Source organism: Engystomops pustulosus, chromosome 6, assembly GCF_040894005.1.
Source record: "Engystomops pustulosus chromosome 6, aEngPut4.maternal, whole genome shotgun sequence".
Taxonomy (NCBI): domain Eukaryota; kingdom Metazoa; phylum Chordata; class Amphibia; order Anura; family Leptodactylidae; genus Engystomops; species Engystomops pustulosus.
Window position 1 is genome coordinate 162,863,470 of NC_092416.1, and position 18,782 is coordinate 162,882,251.

Here is an 18,782-nt window from a genome sequence, read left to right on the forward strand (position 1 = left end):
TGTACAGTATATATCATCTCCTCACTACATGTACAATGTATATACCATCCCCTAACTACATGTACAGTATATACCATCCCCTCACTACATGTACAATGTATATATCATCCCCTCACTACATGCACAGTACATACCATCTCCTCACTACATGTACAATGTATATACCATCCCCTCACTACATGTTCAATGTATATACCATCCCCTCACTACATGTTCAATGTATATACCATCTCCTCACTATATGTACAGTGTATATACCATCCCCTCACTACATGTACAATGTATATACCATCCCCTCACTACATGTACAATGTATATACCATCCCCTCACTACATGTACAATGTATATACCATCCCCTCACTACATGTACAGTGTATATACCATCCCCTCACTACATGTACAGTATATATCATCCCCTCACTACATGTACAGTATATACCATCCCCTCACTACATGTACAATGTATATACCATCCCCTCACTACATGTACAATGTATATACCATCCCCTAACTACATGTACAGTATATACCATCCCCTCACTACATGTACAATGTATATATCACCCCCTCACTACATGTACAATGTATATATCATCCCCTCATTACATGTACAGTGTATATACCATCCCCTCACTACATGTACAGTATATATCATCTCCTCACTACATGTACAATGTATATACCGTCCCCTCACTACATGCACAGTACATACCATCTCCTCACTACATGTACAATGTATATACCATCCCCTCACTACATGTACAGTATATATCATCTCCTCACTACATGTACAGTGTATATACCATCCCCTCACTACATGTACAGTATATATCATCTCCTCACTACATGTACAATGTATATACCATCCCCTCACTACATGTACAGTATATACCATCCCCTCACTACATGTACAATGTATATACCATCCCCTCACTACATGTACAATGTATATACCATCACGTCACTACATGTACAGTGTTTATACCATCCCCTCACTACATGTACAATGTATATATCACCCCCTCACTACATGTACAATGTATATATCATCCCCTCATTACATGTACAGTGTATATACCATCCCCTCACTACATGTACAATGTATATATCACCCCCTCACTACATGTACAATGTATATATCATCCCCTCATTACATGTACAGTGTATATACCATCACCTCACTACATGTACAGTATATATCATCCCCTCACTACATGCACAATGTATATACCATCCCCTCACTACATGCACAATGTATATACCATCCCTTCATTACATGTACAATGTATATACCATCCCCTCACTACATGTACAATGTATATATCATCTCCTCACTACATGTACAGTGTATATACCATCCCCTCACTACATGTACAATGTATATACCATCTCCTCACTACATGTACAATGTATATACCATCTCCTCACTACATGTACAATGTATATACCATCTCCTCACTACATGTACAATGTATATACCATCCCCTTACTACATGTTTAATGTATATACCATCCCCTCACTACATGTTCAATGTATATACCATCCCCTCACTACATGTACAATGTATATACCATCCCCTCACTACATGTACAATGTATATATCACCCCCTCACTACATGTACAATGTATATATCATCCCCTCATTACATGCACAATGTATATACCATCCCCTCACTACATGTACAATGTATATATCATCTCCTCACTACATGTACAGTATATACCATCTCCTCACTACATGTACAATGTATATACCATCCCCTCACTACATGTACAATGTATATACCATCCCCTCACTACATGTACAATGTATATATCATCTCCTCACTACATGTACAGTATATACCATCTCCTCACTACATGCACAGTACATACCATCCCCTCACTACATGTACAATGTATATACCATCTCCTCACTACATGTACAATGTATATACCATCCCCTTACTACATGTACAATGTATATACCATCCCCTCACTACATGTACAATGTATATATCATCACCTCACTACATGTACAGTGTATATACCATCCCCTCACTACATGTACAATGTATATATCACCCCCTCACTACATGTACAATGTATATATCATCCCCTCATTACATGTACAGTGTATATACCATCACCTCACTACATGTACAATGTATATACCATCCCCTCACTGCATGTACAATGTATATACCATCCCCTCACTACATGTACAGTGTATATACCATCCCCTCACTACATGTACAGTGTATATACCATCCCCTCATTACATGTACAGTATATATCATCTCTTCACTACATGTACAATGTATATACCATCCCCTCACTACATGTACAATGTATATACCATCACGTCACTACATGTACAGTGTTTATACCATCCCCTCACTACATGTACAATGTATATACCATCCCCTCATTACATGTACAGTGTATATACCATCACCTCACTACATGTACAGTATATATCATCCCCTCACTACATGCACAATGTATATACCATCCCCTCACTACATGCACAATGTATATACCATCCCTTCATTACATGTACAATGTATATACCATCCCCTCACTACATGTACAATGTATATATCATCTCCTCACTACATGTACAGTGTATATACCATCCCCTCATTACATGTACAATGTATATACCATCCCCTCACTCACTACATGTACAATGTATATACCATCCCCTCACTACATGTACAATGTATATACCATCCCCTCACTCACTACATGTACAATGTATATACCATCCCCTCACTACATGTACAGTATATATCATCCCCTCACTACATGTACAATGTATATATCATCCCCTCACTACATGTACAATGTATATATCATCCCCTCACTACATGTACAATGTATATATCACCCCCTCACTACATGTACAGTATATACCATCCCCTCACTACATGTACAATGTATACATCATCTCAGTACATAAAGAGTGAAATCCATGTGGATCTCGCTGCAGGTTTTCAGGGTTGAAAGTGGAGCAAACCTTCACCGTTACATAAATTTAGCATTTGCATGAAATGTCTGTTTCCATCCTTTTCTATACATTGTGGATAAAGTGGCTTGAAAACCCATCTACAAAAATCCACATTGTATCTGTCCCTCTAAATGTTACTTACCAGTGACCCCCATTGTAATAGGGGCTGTTTAAGGTATTCTTATATTTTGTGATACCAAAGCCAAAATGTATCTGATACTTGTCCTACCTGAGGCTGTACCCGGGCAGACAACCAGTCCTAAGAGTGCACCATGGCACCCGCTGTGTGTTTGTCCATCTGACCACCCCCTTGTTCCCTATCTGTACATCTCTCCTGCCCCTGCGTCATTGTGAGGTAAAGTCTCAGCTCCGACATGCCAATATCCTCATATCTCCACACAAAGCAATGTGCCACCATTTTATGGGTGCAGAAAGTATGTGAGGCAGGAATGTGCAGAATGTGCCCCCCACATGACTGCTGCGCCCGCTGCAGGAGTAGTATATAGTCATAGCTGTATTCATAGTATATATAGGACACACTTCTTTATATACTATTGGAATACATGCTGTGCATATACGATGTTTGTTCTCTATATTATACAGGCACGTATCTTGTTGTGTATAAGAGACTGTGCAGGTCTCTATATACCATATATACCTATATACCATATATTCTATATACCATACTGTACGGGTTATGTGCGCAATGTTCTGTATATAATACTATACAGATACACTATATCCTGTATATAACATTCTACAGGTGAACTCGTTGATCTGCATATAATATTTGGCAGTGGTGAAGATTAATCGTCAAGTTTCTGAGGTAAAACTGTTCTAGTTGCCCATGGAAACCAATCACAACTCACCTTTAATTTTATAAACAGCTGTGGGAAAATGAAAGCTGAGCTCTGATTGGTCGCCAAGGGCAACTTATGATAAGACTCCCTAAACGTTCTGTTTGTCCTCTATTTGAATGTTTGAGGCTTTCATTATAGATTTGGTTTGCTGTAGACCTCTGCCTTAGGGTGTGGTGACGCGCAGCACTTGTATTGCGTTTATAAACGCAATGCAGGCACACAAGGGAAGGCCTCTGCTCAATTACGTATGCATTTTCCTGTAAACGCATATACCATCAGGCCGAGGCCCACCTCTGTGCACTTCTAAACCTTTGTGTCTGCACCATTAACCTTTAGGGGACATATGTGTCATAGACTACTCAAAAATGTTACGGCTATTTGGCGATTCTGATGAAATTTATTCAAAACGTAAAAAGTGTCACACTGCAGTGATATTCTATTGTGAAAGACAAATGATAATCCAGGGGCCCTTACTTATAGATCTAGGCACTCATATATTTTGTTATCCATGGCCTCTTTCTTTCAATAATAAACTTTTAAAATTATTCTAATCAGTCAAAATGATTCTGTGGGGCGTTATCAGAACCCCTCCATGCTCTTAACAAGCATGGTCTTGAAAAGCTGTTACCAGGGCCGGATTATAGGCGGGGCTCCCGGGGCTCTAGCCCCGGGGCCCCCACCATCTTGCCCCCCCAGGGGGCCCCCACCATCTGACAAAGTTTTCCGACGAGTCATACGTGCCGGAGATTCAAGTACGCGAGCGGAGTTATGGCTGTCCGGGGGTCGGAAGGGGTTGTGCCGCCTGCCGCTGGCTATTCTAGTGTCTCCACTCTGCGGCGTTCTGTATCGGAGAAGCTCCGATGCTGCTTAGTGCTGTGACAGAGTAGAAAGTGACACGCGCTGACACTTCCTGCTCTGTCACACTAATGACTGAAGCAGCGCACGGGACGGTAAGCGTCCCAGCGCTGGTAGCGTAATGACGTCTTTACGCTGGCAGCACTGGGCGCGTTACACTGTGCGCAGAAGATAGAAGCCAGGAGGAACCCTCCCTCCACCTCACCGACACAGCGGCACAACCGGCAACTTTCCCTTCTGCCGGCTTACCCTTCTGCCGGTGTCCCTATGGAAAGGGGTGAGCACTGCTAATCCGTCCGCCTCTAAAGCCGAATGTGTGCTACACTTGGGCATGAACACATTGTATATAGTGATTGCTGGGGGAGCTGTATATAGTGATTGCTGGGGGAGCTGTATATAGTGATTGCTATGGGAGCTGTATATAGTGATTGCTGGGGGAGCTGTATATAGTGGTTGCTTGGGGAGCTGTATATAGTGATTGCTGGGGGAGCTGTATATAGTGATTGCTGGGGGAGCTGTATATAGTGATTGCTGGGGGAGCTGTATATAGTGATTGCTGGGGGAGCTGTATATAGTGATTGCTGGGGGAGCTGTATATAGTGATTGCTGGGGGAGCTGTATATAGTGATTGCTGGGGGAGCTGTATATAGTGATTGCTGGGGGAGCTGTATATAGTGATTACTGGGGGAGCTGTATATAGTGATTGCTGGGGGAGCTGTATACAGTGATTACTGGGGGAGCTGTATATACTGATTGCTGGGGGAGCTGTATATAGTGATTGCTGAGGGAGCTGTATATAATGATTGCTGGGGGAGCTGTATATACTGATTGCTGGGGGAGCTGTATATAGTGATTACTGGGGAGCTGTATATAATGATTGCTGGGGGAGCTGTATATAGTGATTGCTGGGGGAGCTGTATATAGTGATTGCTGGGGGAGCTGTATATAGTGATTGCTGGGGGAGCTGTATATAGTGATTGCTGGGGGAGCTGTATATAGTGATTGCTGGGGGAGCTGTATATAGTGATTGCTGGGGGAGCTGTATATAGTGATTGCAGGGGGAGCTGTACATAGTGATTGCTGGGGGAGCTGTATATAGTGATTGCTGGGGGAGCTGTATATAGTGATTGCCGGGGGAGCTGTATATAGTGGTTGTTGGGGGAGCTGTATATAGTGATTGCTGGGGGGCTGTATATAGTGGTTGTTGGGGGGCTGTGTATAGTGATTGCTGGGGGAGCTGTATATAGTGATTGCTGGGGGAGCTGTATATAGTGATTGCTGGGAGCTGTATATAGTGATTGCCGGGGGAGCTGTATATAGTGATTGCTGGGGGAGCTGTATATAGTGATTGCTGGGGGAGCTGTATATAGTGATTGCTGGGGGAGCTGTATACAGTGATTACTGGGGGAGCTGTATATACTGATTGCTGGGGAAGCTGTATATACTGATTGCTGGGGGAGCTGTATATACTGATTACTGGGGAGCTGTATATAATGATTGCTGGGGGAGCTGTATATAGTGATTGCTGGGGGAACTGTATATAGTGATTGCTGGGGGAGCTGTATATAGTGATTGCTGGGGGAGCTGTATACAGTGATTGCTGGGGGAGCTGTATACAGTGATTGCTGGGGGAGCTGTATACAGTGATTGCTGGGGGTGCTGTATATAGTGATTTCTGGGGGAGCTGTATATAGTGATTGCAGGAGGAGCTGTATATAGTGATTGCTGGGGGAGCTGTATATAGTGATTGCTGGGGGAGCTGTATATAGTGATTGCTGGGGGAGCTGTATATAGTGATTGCTGGGGGAGCTGTATATAGTGATTGCAGGAGGAGCTGTATACAGTGATTGCTGGGGGGCTGTATACAGTGATTGCTGGGGGAGCTGTATATAGTGATTGCTGGGGGAGCTGTATACAATGATTGCTGGGGGAGCTGTATACAGTGATTGCTGGGTAGAGCTGTATACAGTGATTACTGGGGGAGCTGTATATAGTGATTGCTGGGGGAGCTGTATACAGTGATTGCTGGGGGAGCTGTATATAGTGATTGCTGGGGAGCAGTATATAGTGATTGCTGGGGGAAGCTATATATAGTGATTGCTGGGGGAGCTGTATACAGTGATTGCTGGGGGAGCTGTATATAGTGATTGCAGGGGGAGCTGCATATAGTGATTGCTGGGAGCTGTATATAGTGATTGCTGGGGGAGCTGTATATAGTGATTGCTGAGGGAGATGTATATAGTGATTGCTGGGGGAGCTGTATATAGTGATTGCTGGGGGAGCTGTATACAGTGATTGCTGGGGGAGCTGTATATAGTGATTGCTGGGGGAGCTGTATATAATGATTGCTGGGGGAGCTGTATATAGTGATTTCTGGGGGAGCTGTATATAGTGATTGCTGGGGGAGCTGTATATAGTGATTTCTGGGGGAGCTGTATATAGTGATTGCAGGGGGAGCTGTATATAGTGATTGCTGGGAGCTGTATATAGTGATTGCTGGGGGCTGTATACAGTGATTGCTGGTGGAGATGTATATAGTGATTGCTGGTGAAGCTGTATATAGTGATTGCTGGAGGAGATGTATATAGTGATTGCTGGGGGAGCTGTATATAGTGATTGCTGGGGGAGCTGTATATAATGATTGCTGGGGGAGCTGTATATAGTGATTGCTGGGGGAGCTGTATATAGTGATTGCTGGGGGAGCTGTATATAGTGATTTCTGGGCGAGCTGTATATAGTGATTGCAGGGGGAGCTGTATATAGTGATTGCTGGGAGCTGTATATAGTGATTGCTGGGGGCTGTATACAGTGATTGCTGGTGGAGATGTATATAGTGATTGCTGGGGGAGCTGTATATAGTGATTGCTGGGGGAGCTGTATATAGTGATTGCTGGGGGAGCTGTATATAGTGATTGCTGGAGGAGATGTATATAGTGATTGCTGGGGGAGATGTATATAGTGATTGCTGGGGGGGCTGTATATAGTGATTGCTGGGGGGAGCTGTATACAGTGATTGCTGGGGGAGCTGTATATAGTGATTGCTGAGGGAGCTGTATATAGTGGTTGCTGGGGGAGCTGTATACAGTGATTGCTGGGGGAGCTGTATATAGTGATTGCTGGGGAAGCTGTATACAGTGATTGCTGGGGGAGCTGTATACAGTGATTGCTGGGGGAGCTGTATATAGGGATTGCTAGCGGAGCTGTATATAGTAGTTGCTGGGGGAGCTGTATATAGTGATTATTGGGGACGCTGTATATAGTTATTGCTGAGGGGAGCAGTATATAGTGATTGCTGTTCCAAGGACTACATTCATTGGGGGGCCCCCACCATATTTTGCGCCCAGGGGCCCCCACCAACATTAATCCGGCCCTGGCTGTTACACTGTCTCACCCTACCCCCTGCTCCCTCAGGACTCCCACTTTCAATTATGCTACAGCAGAGAGAGGGAGGGGGTGGAGCAGGGGAGAGGGTGAAAAAGTGTTTTGCGAAGAGCACGGAGGGGACCTAGTAATACCCCCACATTGTACTTTGGGCTAATTCACCTTCTTCTTCTCGGTGTATGTAAGTGCATTGTCTTGCGACTCAATTTGAAAGTTAAATCCTGCCCTCAGTCCAAATCAGTCGGATCGTTTGACGGCACGTCCCCCGATTTCTGTATCATGAAAGCCAGCGCAGCTGTGCCAATATCCGATTGTGTGCGACACAATCCCAGTGCAAACCCCTGTTAAATACCTGTCTGAGCTATGTAATCCCCAAAAAAGTCGGAAAGCTTGACAAAACTGCGCTCACAGAGCCTTAGTAAATAAGCCCCATTGTCTGCGGAGGCTTTATCCCCTTCATCTTGAAAGGCATTTCTTCATTCATTGAGGTTCTGAGGTTATGGTCTCTACACAGAGATTCTGCTGATCCCATAGGTCTGGGGAAAGTTTAAGGAAGGTGTCTGGCAGCCATTCTCAAACAACGCAACCGTGATGAGCTGGTGCATTGTCATCCATGAGGATTGAATTAGGCCTGCGCTCCGGTGCCGATTTGCACCAGGTGCCACATTTACAGTATGCCGAAAAACTGACATAACTGTGGCGCGCGCCCATTAAATTGAGTGCAACAAAAAAAAAGTGCACTCGGTTTAAGTATGAGGGGCATGTGCAGGGTGCGCCAGATTATTGTAGACTATGCGTTAATCTGGCGCACTCTGCTCGCACCAATCATGCTTAAACTGAGTGCACTTGTGTTGTCTGGGTGTTTAATGGGCGTGCGCCAGATTTCTGTTGAGTTGCGGTCTGAATTGGCACCGGAATACCAATTCTAATTGAACCAGAAAATTTATTGGGCGATGATTGTTCAAACACCTGTTGCATATTTTGCAGTTAAGCACCGTGTTACAGAAAAGCCACCCACAAGCCAAATATCCCTAACTTTTTGTGAGAAGTGCATACATACAGAGCTCTGTAACAACTCTATGTGCAATACTAGTATGAAGAGTTAAATTGAGGGATTTGCTGTAGAAACCTGATAGCTCTTGATCTCATTTGCTAATCCCAATACCTCAGTCTCTTGTTCTAATCTACATTGGTAGGAGTTTAGGAAGGGAGGCATCCACAGAAGTTCACAGTCAGTACTGGACGCCTCATTAGGTACAGGGAGGACATTTGTCACATCATCTTAGTCTACCCAGTTCTCAAGAAGATTTTCTAGCGGAACATCAAATTCAACCTTGTCTTTGTGTCCAAATTCTACCTCCTCAATATCATTGCATATGGTGCTTGGACTGAGAACCTCACTTCATTAGTCATCCTCATGTGTAGGACTTCATGTGATCAATACCATCACCAAGGAACATCAATACAATCACCCTGGAAGAGGAAGTATATACCACCATCATTATTAACATCTGGAGAATAGAAATCCACATCATCACTGGCATGTTCTTGGAGATGTGAAGTCCACATCATTATTGACATTTTCCTAGAGAAAAGATGTCCTTGTGATCCCTGATATTATACAGAAGTCATTGTCATCCCTTGCATGCTTCTGGAGAAGAGTACACACGATCACTGACAGTGTCCTCGAGAAGAAAACTCACCTTCATCACAGACATTGTCCTGGAGAAGAGAAGTCCACCTCATCCTTGACATTGGCCTGGAGAAGAGAAGTCCACCTCATCCTTGACATTGGCCTGGAGAAGAGAAGTCCACCTCATCCTTGACATTGTCCCGGAGAAGAGAAGTCCACCTCATCCTTGACATTGTCCCGGAGAAGAGAAGTCCACCTCATCCTTGACATTGTCCTGGAGAAGAGAAGTCCACCTCATCCTTGACATTGTCCCGGAGAAGAGAAGTCCACCTCATCCTTGACATTGTCCCGGAGAAGAGAAGTCCACCTCATCCTTGACATTGTCCCGGAGAAGAGAAGTCCACCTCATCCTTGACATTGTCCCGGAGAAGAGAAGTCCACCTCATCCTTGACATTGTCCCGGAGAAGAGAAGTCCACCTCATCCTTGACATTGGCCTGGAGAAGAGAAGGCTGACTATTCACTGACATTGTCCTGAGGAGAAAAATCCACCTCATTATTAGCATTGTCCTGGATAAGAGAAACCCACCTCATCCCTGACATTGTTCTAGAAAAGAGAAGTCCACTTCACTACTGACATTGTGCTAGAGGGGACAAGTCCATATCATCCCTGGCATTATCCTGGGTACAGAAGTCCTGCCTCATTACTGACATTGTCCTGAGAGGAGAAGTCCACCTCATTACTGACATTGTCCTGAGAGGAGAAGTCCACCTCATTACTACCATTGCCCAGGGACATAAATCACTTTTAATATCTTTACCTTGACACCCAAAAACCCATATCACCCAGAACATCCACCTGGGGCAAGTAGAAGTAATATATGTGAAAACATAATAAAAGTCACATAATAATCATTTAGATTCAACTTAAATTGAAATATTAACTTTTCTTAAATATTTCAGCTTTCTGATGTACATTTGTCTTCATTTTTTCTTTACAGACCCAGACGCCTTCCTTAAATCGGCCCGCCTGCAGCGTCTGCCATCTTCATCCTCCGAGATGGGGAGCCAGGACGCATCCCCCCTCAGAGAGACGGTCAGGGACCCTTTCAGCTCGGACTGCAGCTGTCGACAGGATGGTCTTACCGTCATCATAACCGCCTGCATCACCTTTGCTCTGGGTGTCACAATAGCTCTCATAATGCAAATATATTTTGGGGATCCACAGGTGAGTACGATGAGACTTAGATCATAGGAATTGGTGTTTTTACCCTTTTGTTTGGAATAATACATTAAACTGTTGATTACTTGTTTCACTCTTTATGGTCACCTTTCATTAAACTTTATTGAAATCAGTAATCTGCTGTGAGTACATGAAGAATAATGTTTCTGGCCATTATATGACCTGTAAGGTCGGCACCGTAGCGTTCCAGTCCTCCCAGAGCTCTCTTAAATTGCTGAAGCACTTCCTCCGGGTTCATATGTGTGTTCATATGAACCGGAGGAAGCGATTTGGCACGAAATGGCCTTCATTCTTGCTGTAATGTGATGTCCTGCACTTTGTTCTCCTCCCTCCCTAAGCACAATACATCCCTATATACCTTGTGAGTATGTCTAAATAAATGGATTGCTGAAGATAATGGGGTAAGTGCCATTCCTACGTTTTTATAATAAAGCTGTTTTTTCCTATAAAAAGAAAAGTTAGATGAAAGTTCACCTTTCGCTCTGTGGCCAGTGAGAAGCGGTTGGCAGTGGTAGTGGCCAGTGAGAAAGCGGTTCCCCCGACCCTTGGGAAAGCTCTCCGTCATGCGTTTACTATTTTATACACATACTACGTAATTTATGTGTTTTATTATGAAAACAAAGCGTGCATAAATATCCTGATATTTACCCCAACAGATCTTTCACCAAGGGGCAGTAGTGAGTGACGCTTCCCATTGTACAGCTTTGGGTATTGAAGTGTTGGAGAATAGGGGGAGCTCTGTGGATGCTGCCATCGCCACTTCTCTGTGTCTTGGGATTGTAAATCCACATACCTCAGGCATTGGAGGGTAAGTAGATTGCTGAATAAACTAATAAGTAATTACCTGCACTTTATTTGTTATGAGTTGGAAACAATGTTATCCATGGCCATGGGTCATTTCTGGGATTGCAGTTCACTAGTCACATTTTCGGTATCAGGGGTAATAAGTGATTATTGGGGTTCCATATTGGAAGATCGGAAAACTGATAGTACCCTGAAGTGCCCCAAATCGGTTGCAGATCTTGGGGCAGATTTATCAAGCAGTCTGAAAGTCAGAATATTTCCAGTTGCCATGGCAACCAATCACAGCTCAGCTTTCATTTCACCAGTGCTCATGAATATTTTAAAGGGGAGCTGTGATTGGTTGCCATGGGCAATTGGAAATATTCTGACTTTCAGACACTTGATAAATCTGCCCCCTTGTGTCCATCCAGTATGTCTTATACAAGTGAATAGAGTTCAGTTCGGATGTGTAAACCTCTCATCTATTTGGTATGGAGCCCTCTAGGGGACTTTCATTTACCAACTCACCCAATTGCTGTTCAGCAGTTTTGACCCTACAGAACTGCACTCTGTAGCAACACTGGATAGCTATGTAGCCATGCATTTGTTATAGTTGTTAGTAGCAACAGGACTGTGTAAAATGCATTTAGCTGAAATGCATTTTGTAGCTGAAATTGTATCACTCTGGTGCAGTGGTGTGTGAGATTGCTTCATTATAATGCTGCAAAGTCCCAAACCCTGATTATCCATTGTAGTATTTAATCAGATTACTGTTATAGCTGAGGATAGGGGCATTGGTGTTACGTAGAGAGAGTGCACCATGGTGCTCCGAGTCCAGCTACTATCCTGGAATATAAATGCATTTTTCACAGTCCTACTGAGACTAAGAACACACACAGATCTCCAGGATTGCTACCGATGTGTTATACATGGTCAAAACTGTTAACAGGGGGACACAAGCAGCACTGTTTCTAGTAAAAAAATGCACTTTTTGTCATAATTAAGGACAATCTTTTTAAAAAGGGAGAGTAAATAAGGTCAGGAACTAACTTGGCTCAGACATCAGGTCGCTGTGAGAACTGAGAGATGAAACACCTCCTGCCAGTAGCCAGACCTCACTTTTACGGGTTATCACCTTACATCAGGATCAATTTACCTGAACACAATAGAGACATTTATAGAAGATTTGGGATTTTAGCTGAATAAACACCCATGAAATGCCAGCGTGTTTAGTTCATATAACACATTAACACCCAATTTACTGCCAACCACAGTGCTACAAGTGAAAAACATTCATTGCCATAATACAGACAGAGTTGTCTGCTTCTGGCTTCATCCATAATTTCACACTGAGGGGTGTTGAACCCCAAATCCATCACCTATTATTGACCTATCCATATAATAAGTCATGAATGGATTTTGCCTAGAACACTTTTTTAAGAATGCAGTTGAACAGTGCCACCTAGTGGCCAAATAATCCTGAACTATTGCACTTAAAGTTTTTGTAAAAAAAAAAAAATCCTTGCCTAATGTGTGACATGTTCTTACCCTTTTGTTCCAGAGGGGGTGTGATGCTGGTCCATGACATTAGAAACAACCTGACAGAGGTAATTGATTTTCGAGAGACAGCACCATCTGGAATACATAATGACTTTTTACAGTATTGGAAACATAAGGTAAGATATGACTCATTGGCCAAGTTTATATATGAAATAGGTAAGGGATAAAAAGCATGAATGAATACATTTGTAAATTTCAGGGGAAGCAAAACAATGTTAAACAGCATGTCACGGCATTTTTCACAAATACAGCTGGGGACATGTTACCATAAAGCCTTATTAAGTAAATGACACCTTTCTTTTAGATAAAAATAGTTTTTTTCATATCCCCATAAAATCAAGTTTTTATCTTACCTGGAATACAGCCAGTAGGTCAGAGGGGGGTGGCTTCCTGTCCTCACTCATTTCTCCTCCCTATACCTCCTTCTCACCATTCAGCACTTCATGTGACCAGGATGATGTCATCTAAGGTCCTTATCCACTAACATTTTAAAAATCTACCCCATGTATGTATCTGATCACATGAAATAACAGCACATCTCCACGACTTCTACTCTTCCCCATCCTCCCAGGAGGCATTCTGTGATTTCCTGTGATCAGATACATACATGGTTTAGATTTTGCAAACACTAGAGGCTAAAGTACCTTTGATGACATCACCCTGGTCACATGGCATGAAGTGCTGAATGGTGAGAGGTGGGCATGGGGAGGAGCCTCTGAACTTGACCAAGCAGGACACGTCCCCTCCAACTCCGGCTGAGTTTGACTGTATGCTAGATAAGATAACACAGTTGATTTTATGGAGACGTGAGTGAAACTATTTTTAGTTTAAGGGGTTGTCATTTAGTTAATAGGGCTCTAGCGGTATTTATAAAAAAAAGTGGTGACTTCCCTTTAAAGGAATCTTTTACCAGGTCTTTCTCCTATAAAACCTATCCACAACTCACCCTTTACATTTGTGGGATCTACTGGACAGAACCTAGAATCATGCACCGAACGGGCATACAGAGTTCACTTTAGATTCTGGGGCACATTTACTTACCCATCCGGAGGAGTTCACACAAAGTGCATTGTGTGACGATAATGCACTGTGCCGCGATTCACTAAGATCGTGCGCCCGATATCCTGCATGTGTTGCTTCCCTGCTCAGGTCCGACAGAGTTCACCTTCTTCTTCCTGGTGCATGTAAGTGCATTGTCTTGTGACACAGTTTGAGAGTTAAATCCCGCGCTCAGTCTGAATCAGAGGGATCACTCGACGCCTCCCCCCCCCATTTGTGTTGCATAGAAGCAGCACAGCTGCAACAGAAAACGATCGTGTGCAATACAATCCCAGCGCAGAAACCTGTTTAATACCTGTCAAAGTCGTGCAAAAGTCCGATGGAAGTGCAGTGTGCGACCCTTAGTAAATGAGCCCCTCTGTGTTTGTTGGGCCAAATTGCTTGTGGGCAAAAAGCTTAAGATTGGCTGCTGTAACTTTGCACTTAATTTTATGCTTTGATAAATCTGCTGCAGTATCTCTTCTTTATTTTTTTACTTCCTCACTTTTAATGTACTAATGATTGACGTAAAGTGACAATGCAAGAAACCAAAAATCCAGTGTGGCTGAATCCAGCGTTGGTAAAAGATCCAGATATAAATTACAAAATCTGTCGGCAGCAATGTAATGTAATCAGTATATATGTTAGCTATCTCATAACCATACATGCTTTCATAGTACTAAATACAGGCGGTCCCCTACTTAAGAACACCCCTAGTTACAAACGGACCTCTGGATGTTGGTAATTTACTGTACTTTGGCCTTAGGCTACAATAAACGGCAGTTATTAAAGGTGTCTGCAAAGAAGCTTTATTCTTAATCCTGCTTCTTATGACAACCCAAAAATGTAAAAATTCAATTGTCACAGAGACCAAAAAAAATTTTTTGGACTTACATACAAATTCAACTTAAGAACAAACCTACAGAACCTATCTTGTACGTAACTCTGGGACTGCCTGTACTTGTTTTCTTACGTGTCATCTGCCTCTTATTTTATTAGCCAGGTCTTCTGGTTGCTATTCCTGGAATGCTGAAAGGGTTGGCAAAAGCTCACAGCATGTATGGAAAGTAAGTACAAAGTATCTGTCAGTCTATCTATCTAATGCCTATCCATTAGTTCCATCTGTACATAATCATTAGGCCTGTTGCACAATTAGATGTGCAGGAGTCCTAATCTACATTAGACAGTACTGGGACAGAACTCAGACTCATTTACGTCAATGGAGCGCCTTTTGGCTCTGGCCACTCATAAATTATGGACGTGCCCCTTACCTATATTCATCCCTAGTGCCTCCCACAAGAGCTGCAGACAACCGGTGACGTCACCCAGCTGTCTGCAAGTCTCGTGCATGCGCAGTAGCACTTTGCCGGCGCAGCTGCACAAGGAAACCCGGCTAGTCTCCAGCCTGCTGCGCAGGGAAAGTGTTACCTGGAGGGTGCTCCGGAGACACAGGCCAGAACGCCTCTGGCTGATTTACATACTTTTATAAACTTATTTTCTCTGGATCATGGAGCATCTAAAAAATATGAAAACAAGTGCCAGGAACCCCTAAGGTAATAAGCATGACACTGTAGACAGTCTGCCACCAGTAAATCTGGTGGTAGATGTGCTTAAAAGGGAACCTGTCAACAGCAATTGTCCTAATAAACCTTAACTAGAATATTATCAAGCAGCGTAACACCTTGTAGTTTTTGTTTCTTTCATGGTACCACACCGGGTGAGAGCCGGGTAGCACTTAGATTCCAGCCCCAGGTGTTGGCTTACGCCATCGTCCGCGGTGGTGACAATGGCCCAGTGTGGTGACATCATCCCGAAAATGAACTTTGAAGTGAGATGTAAATTGGATGTATAAAGTTAAGGAGGTGGAGAGTTTAACACTAAAGTCAAGGTGGGGGGGGGGCCTCCGAATGCCTCCTCCTCTGTAATAATCAATTACAGTGAAGGAGGCTTTATAGTGAAGAGAGAGCTTAATTCCAGTGTTAAACTCTCCGCCACCACACTGGGGCATGAAAGAAAGATCTGGTAGGTGTTCAGCTGCTTGACAACATACTGGTAGTGGTTTATTACGTCAATTTCTCCTAAAAGGTTTCCTTTAAATCTAGGGGGCGGCAGCTTTTGCAGGCAGGGCAGGTCTGGCCTGGAGTAGAATTACTCCATAACCTTCGTCTGTATGGACACAGACTATAGCTTGTGTGCTGGCCGACTTTACCACTGTCCGTGCCCCCCATTACTGCCTTGCATGTCCACTTGGTGTGGAGGTGGCGTAAGGGGGGATATAGGCTGTGCAGTATATACACTTTATAATAATAATAATAATTCCTTTATTTATATAGCGTACACAGATTAAGTAGCGCTACACACTTTCATACAGTATACACACACAGGGGCATATTTATCAGGACCTGATGTGGGGCAGAGGTCCTGAAGTAATCGCAAATGCCAGCTTATTGCTAGCACTTGTGATTATTTGCCCCAATCCGCCACCTTCACGCGCCACTTTCCCCACGCCGGCGCACTTGCTGCCGACGGTGACTTTACATGTATGTGATTATTGATATACTTCCGCCTCTTAGTGTATGACGCTGCTTAGTATATATACACACATACAACAGATACCAACACATACAGCAGATACACATACAGCATACACATGTACATTCATTTATACAGGCATCACCGATTCACAGTTATTTGGGGATGGTGTATTTTGGTTGGAACGTACTGGGAAGAAGTTGCCAGTGGGGGGAAATCGCAAGTTTTGGATCCCAGAATACCCTTTTAATAGCGATTTGTTATATTTTTCAGGCTGCCATGGTTGGATATAATATTGAAGGTGGAAAAAGTTGCCAGTGGAGGATTTAACACAACGCACGATTTGGGTAAGGAACTATAATACTGTATTAAAGTCAAGATATCTGAAGTCCATGTTTCCTGAACCTAAAGAAGAGACTTTCTCTAAGACATTCTCCATTTTGTAGATCTCCAGTAAAATAAAGAGGGGATCTGATGTCTATTTATCACATTTATCATATTCATTATCACTTGTCTCTTTAACATTGGTCTCCACTTGATATTACTGAAAGCTTAGAGATATTACTTTACCCAACCAAATACATACTAATTAAATGAAATTCCAAGGTTTTGTCAACATGCCGTGCCAGGAAGAACTGGTTCAACAAGCTTGGCATAAACTCCCTACTTTTTATGACTTCTGCAGATTTTTGCTCATAAATAAGATTATTGTGGCTGATATAGATCATCCAGACTCACCCCCACAGTACATGAGAACGAGGGTCAGGTTCTCATTAATCCAAATCCTTTCGCTTCATTCAATGTCTATGGGAGTCCTGGAAGTTGTTGAGCTCTTGGCTTTGTTTATCACTCTCATAGACATCCAAATGAATGGGAGTGCTGGAGATACCCTAGGGCAGTGATGGCGAACCTATGGCACTGGTGCCAGAGGTGGCACTCAGAGCCCTTTCTGTGGGCACTCAGGCCATGACCAGAGATGACTCCAGGGATCTTCCTGCAGCCCCAGACAGCCCAGGACTTGCTGTGCACAGAGCTATTTTAAAGTGACAGCTGTACCTGGGACTATTTTCTGCTTTTCTGGTGTCCTCAGGTGCTGGTATCAATGAAAACTGTGACAGAGAAGGGAGTATATATCACAAATTAAATTTCTGTGTTGGCACTTTGCGATAAATAAGCGGGTCTTTGTTGTAGTTTGGGCACTCGGTCTCTAAAAGGTTCCCCATCACTGCCCTAGGGTCATGCTCAGCAATTTCCATTGATCTTATATGCTGCACAGCATTTTAGACAGTTCTTTTTGTGCAGATTAAGACAAAATTATCACCAAGGTTCTTTGATGGTTCAAGACTCTTCAGACAATCTGACCATCGAGGTCTCTCTATTGGGAGCCCTGAAATCAGTATATACTGGATAAATCCCTATAGTCCTTAACATGACTCTCAAGTATGAAGAAGTATCACTGACCCAAATATATCCACAGGTGACCTTTAGTTTCCTGTGGAAAAGGAAAATTACTAAATCCAATCCTTAATTGTCTTCATTTCAACAGCTAAGGCCATAAGTGACTTGAAAGAGGATGAACTATCAAATACTTTTCAAGATGTCTTCTTCCCACATGGATTACCTCTAACCCCGGGAACGTTTGCCAGAAGGCTCGACCTGGCAGCTATTTTGCATGATGTAGCGACAAGAGGGGTAGATGCCTTTTATTCCAGCAACTTAACACGGGAAATAGTAAACGAGGTAAGACTAAACCACAAGGCACCCACTTAGTTTAGGGCAGTGATTTTCAACCAGTGTGCCGTGGCACACTAGTGTGCCGCGACACATGGTCGGGTGTGCCGCGACACATGGTCGGGTGTGCCCCATGGAAAGTTCCCCAAACTATGGTGCCCCCTGTGTTTTGT

At 43.3% G+C, this 18,782-nt stretch overlaps 1 protein-coding gene across 2 annotated transcripts in view; it reads left to right on the plus strand.

Moving 5' to 3' along the window:
• The window catches only part of GGT7 (gamma-glutamyltransferase 7), a 48,385-nt gene that overhangs the window by 13,363 nt on the left and 16,240 nt on the right, over positions 1 to 18,782 (plus strand). For both annotated transcript variants that reach the window (XM_072112168.1, XM_072112167.1), the window contains exons 2-7: positions 10,724 to 10,950; positions 11,622 to 11,773; positions 13,310 to 13,424; positions 15,346 to 15,413; positions 17,152 to 17,225; positions 18,425 to 18,618. In XM_072112168.1, the coding sequence (XP_071968269.1) occupies positions 10,724 to 10,950; positions 11,622 to 11,773; positions 13,310 to 13,424; positions 15,346 to 15,413; positions 17,152 to 17,225; positions 18,425 to 18,618 (830 nt within the window). The remainder of the gene's footprint in view (positions 1 to 10,723; positions 10,951 to 11,621; positions 11,774 to 13,309; positions 13,425 to 15,345; positions 15,414 to 17,151; positions 17,226 to 18,424; positions 18,619 to 18,782) is intronic.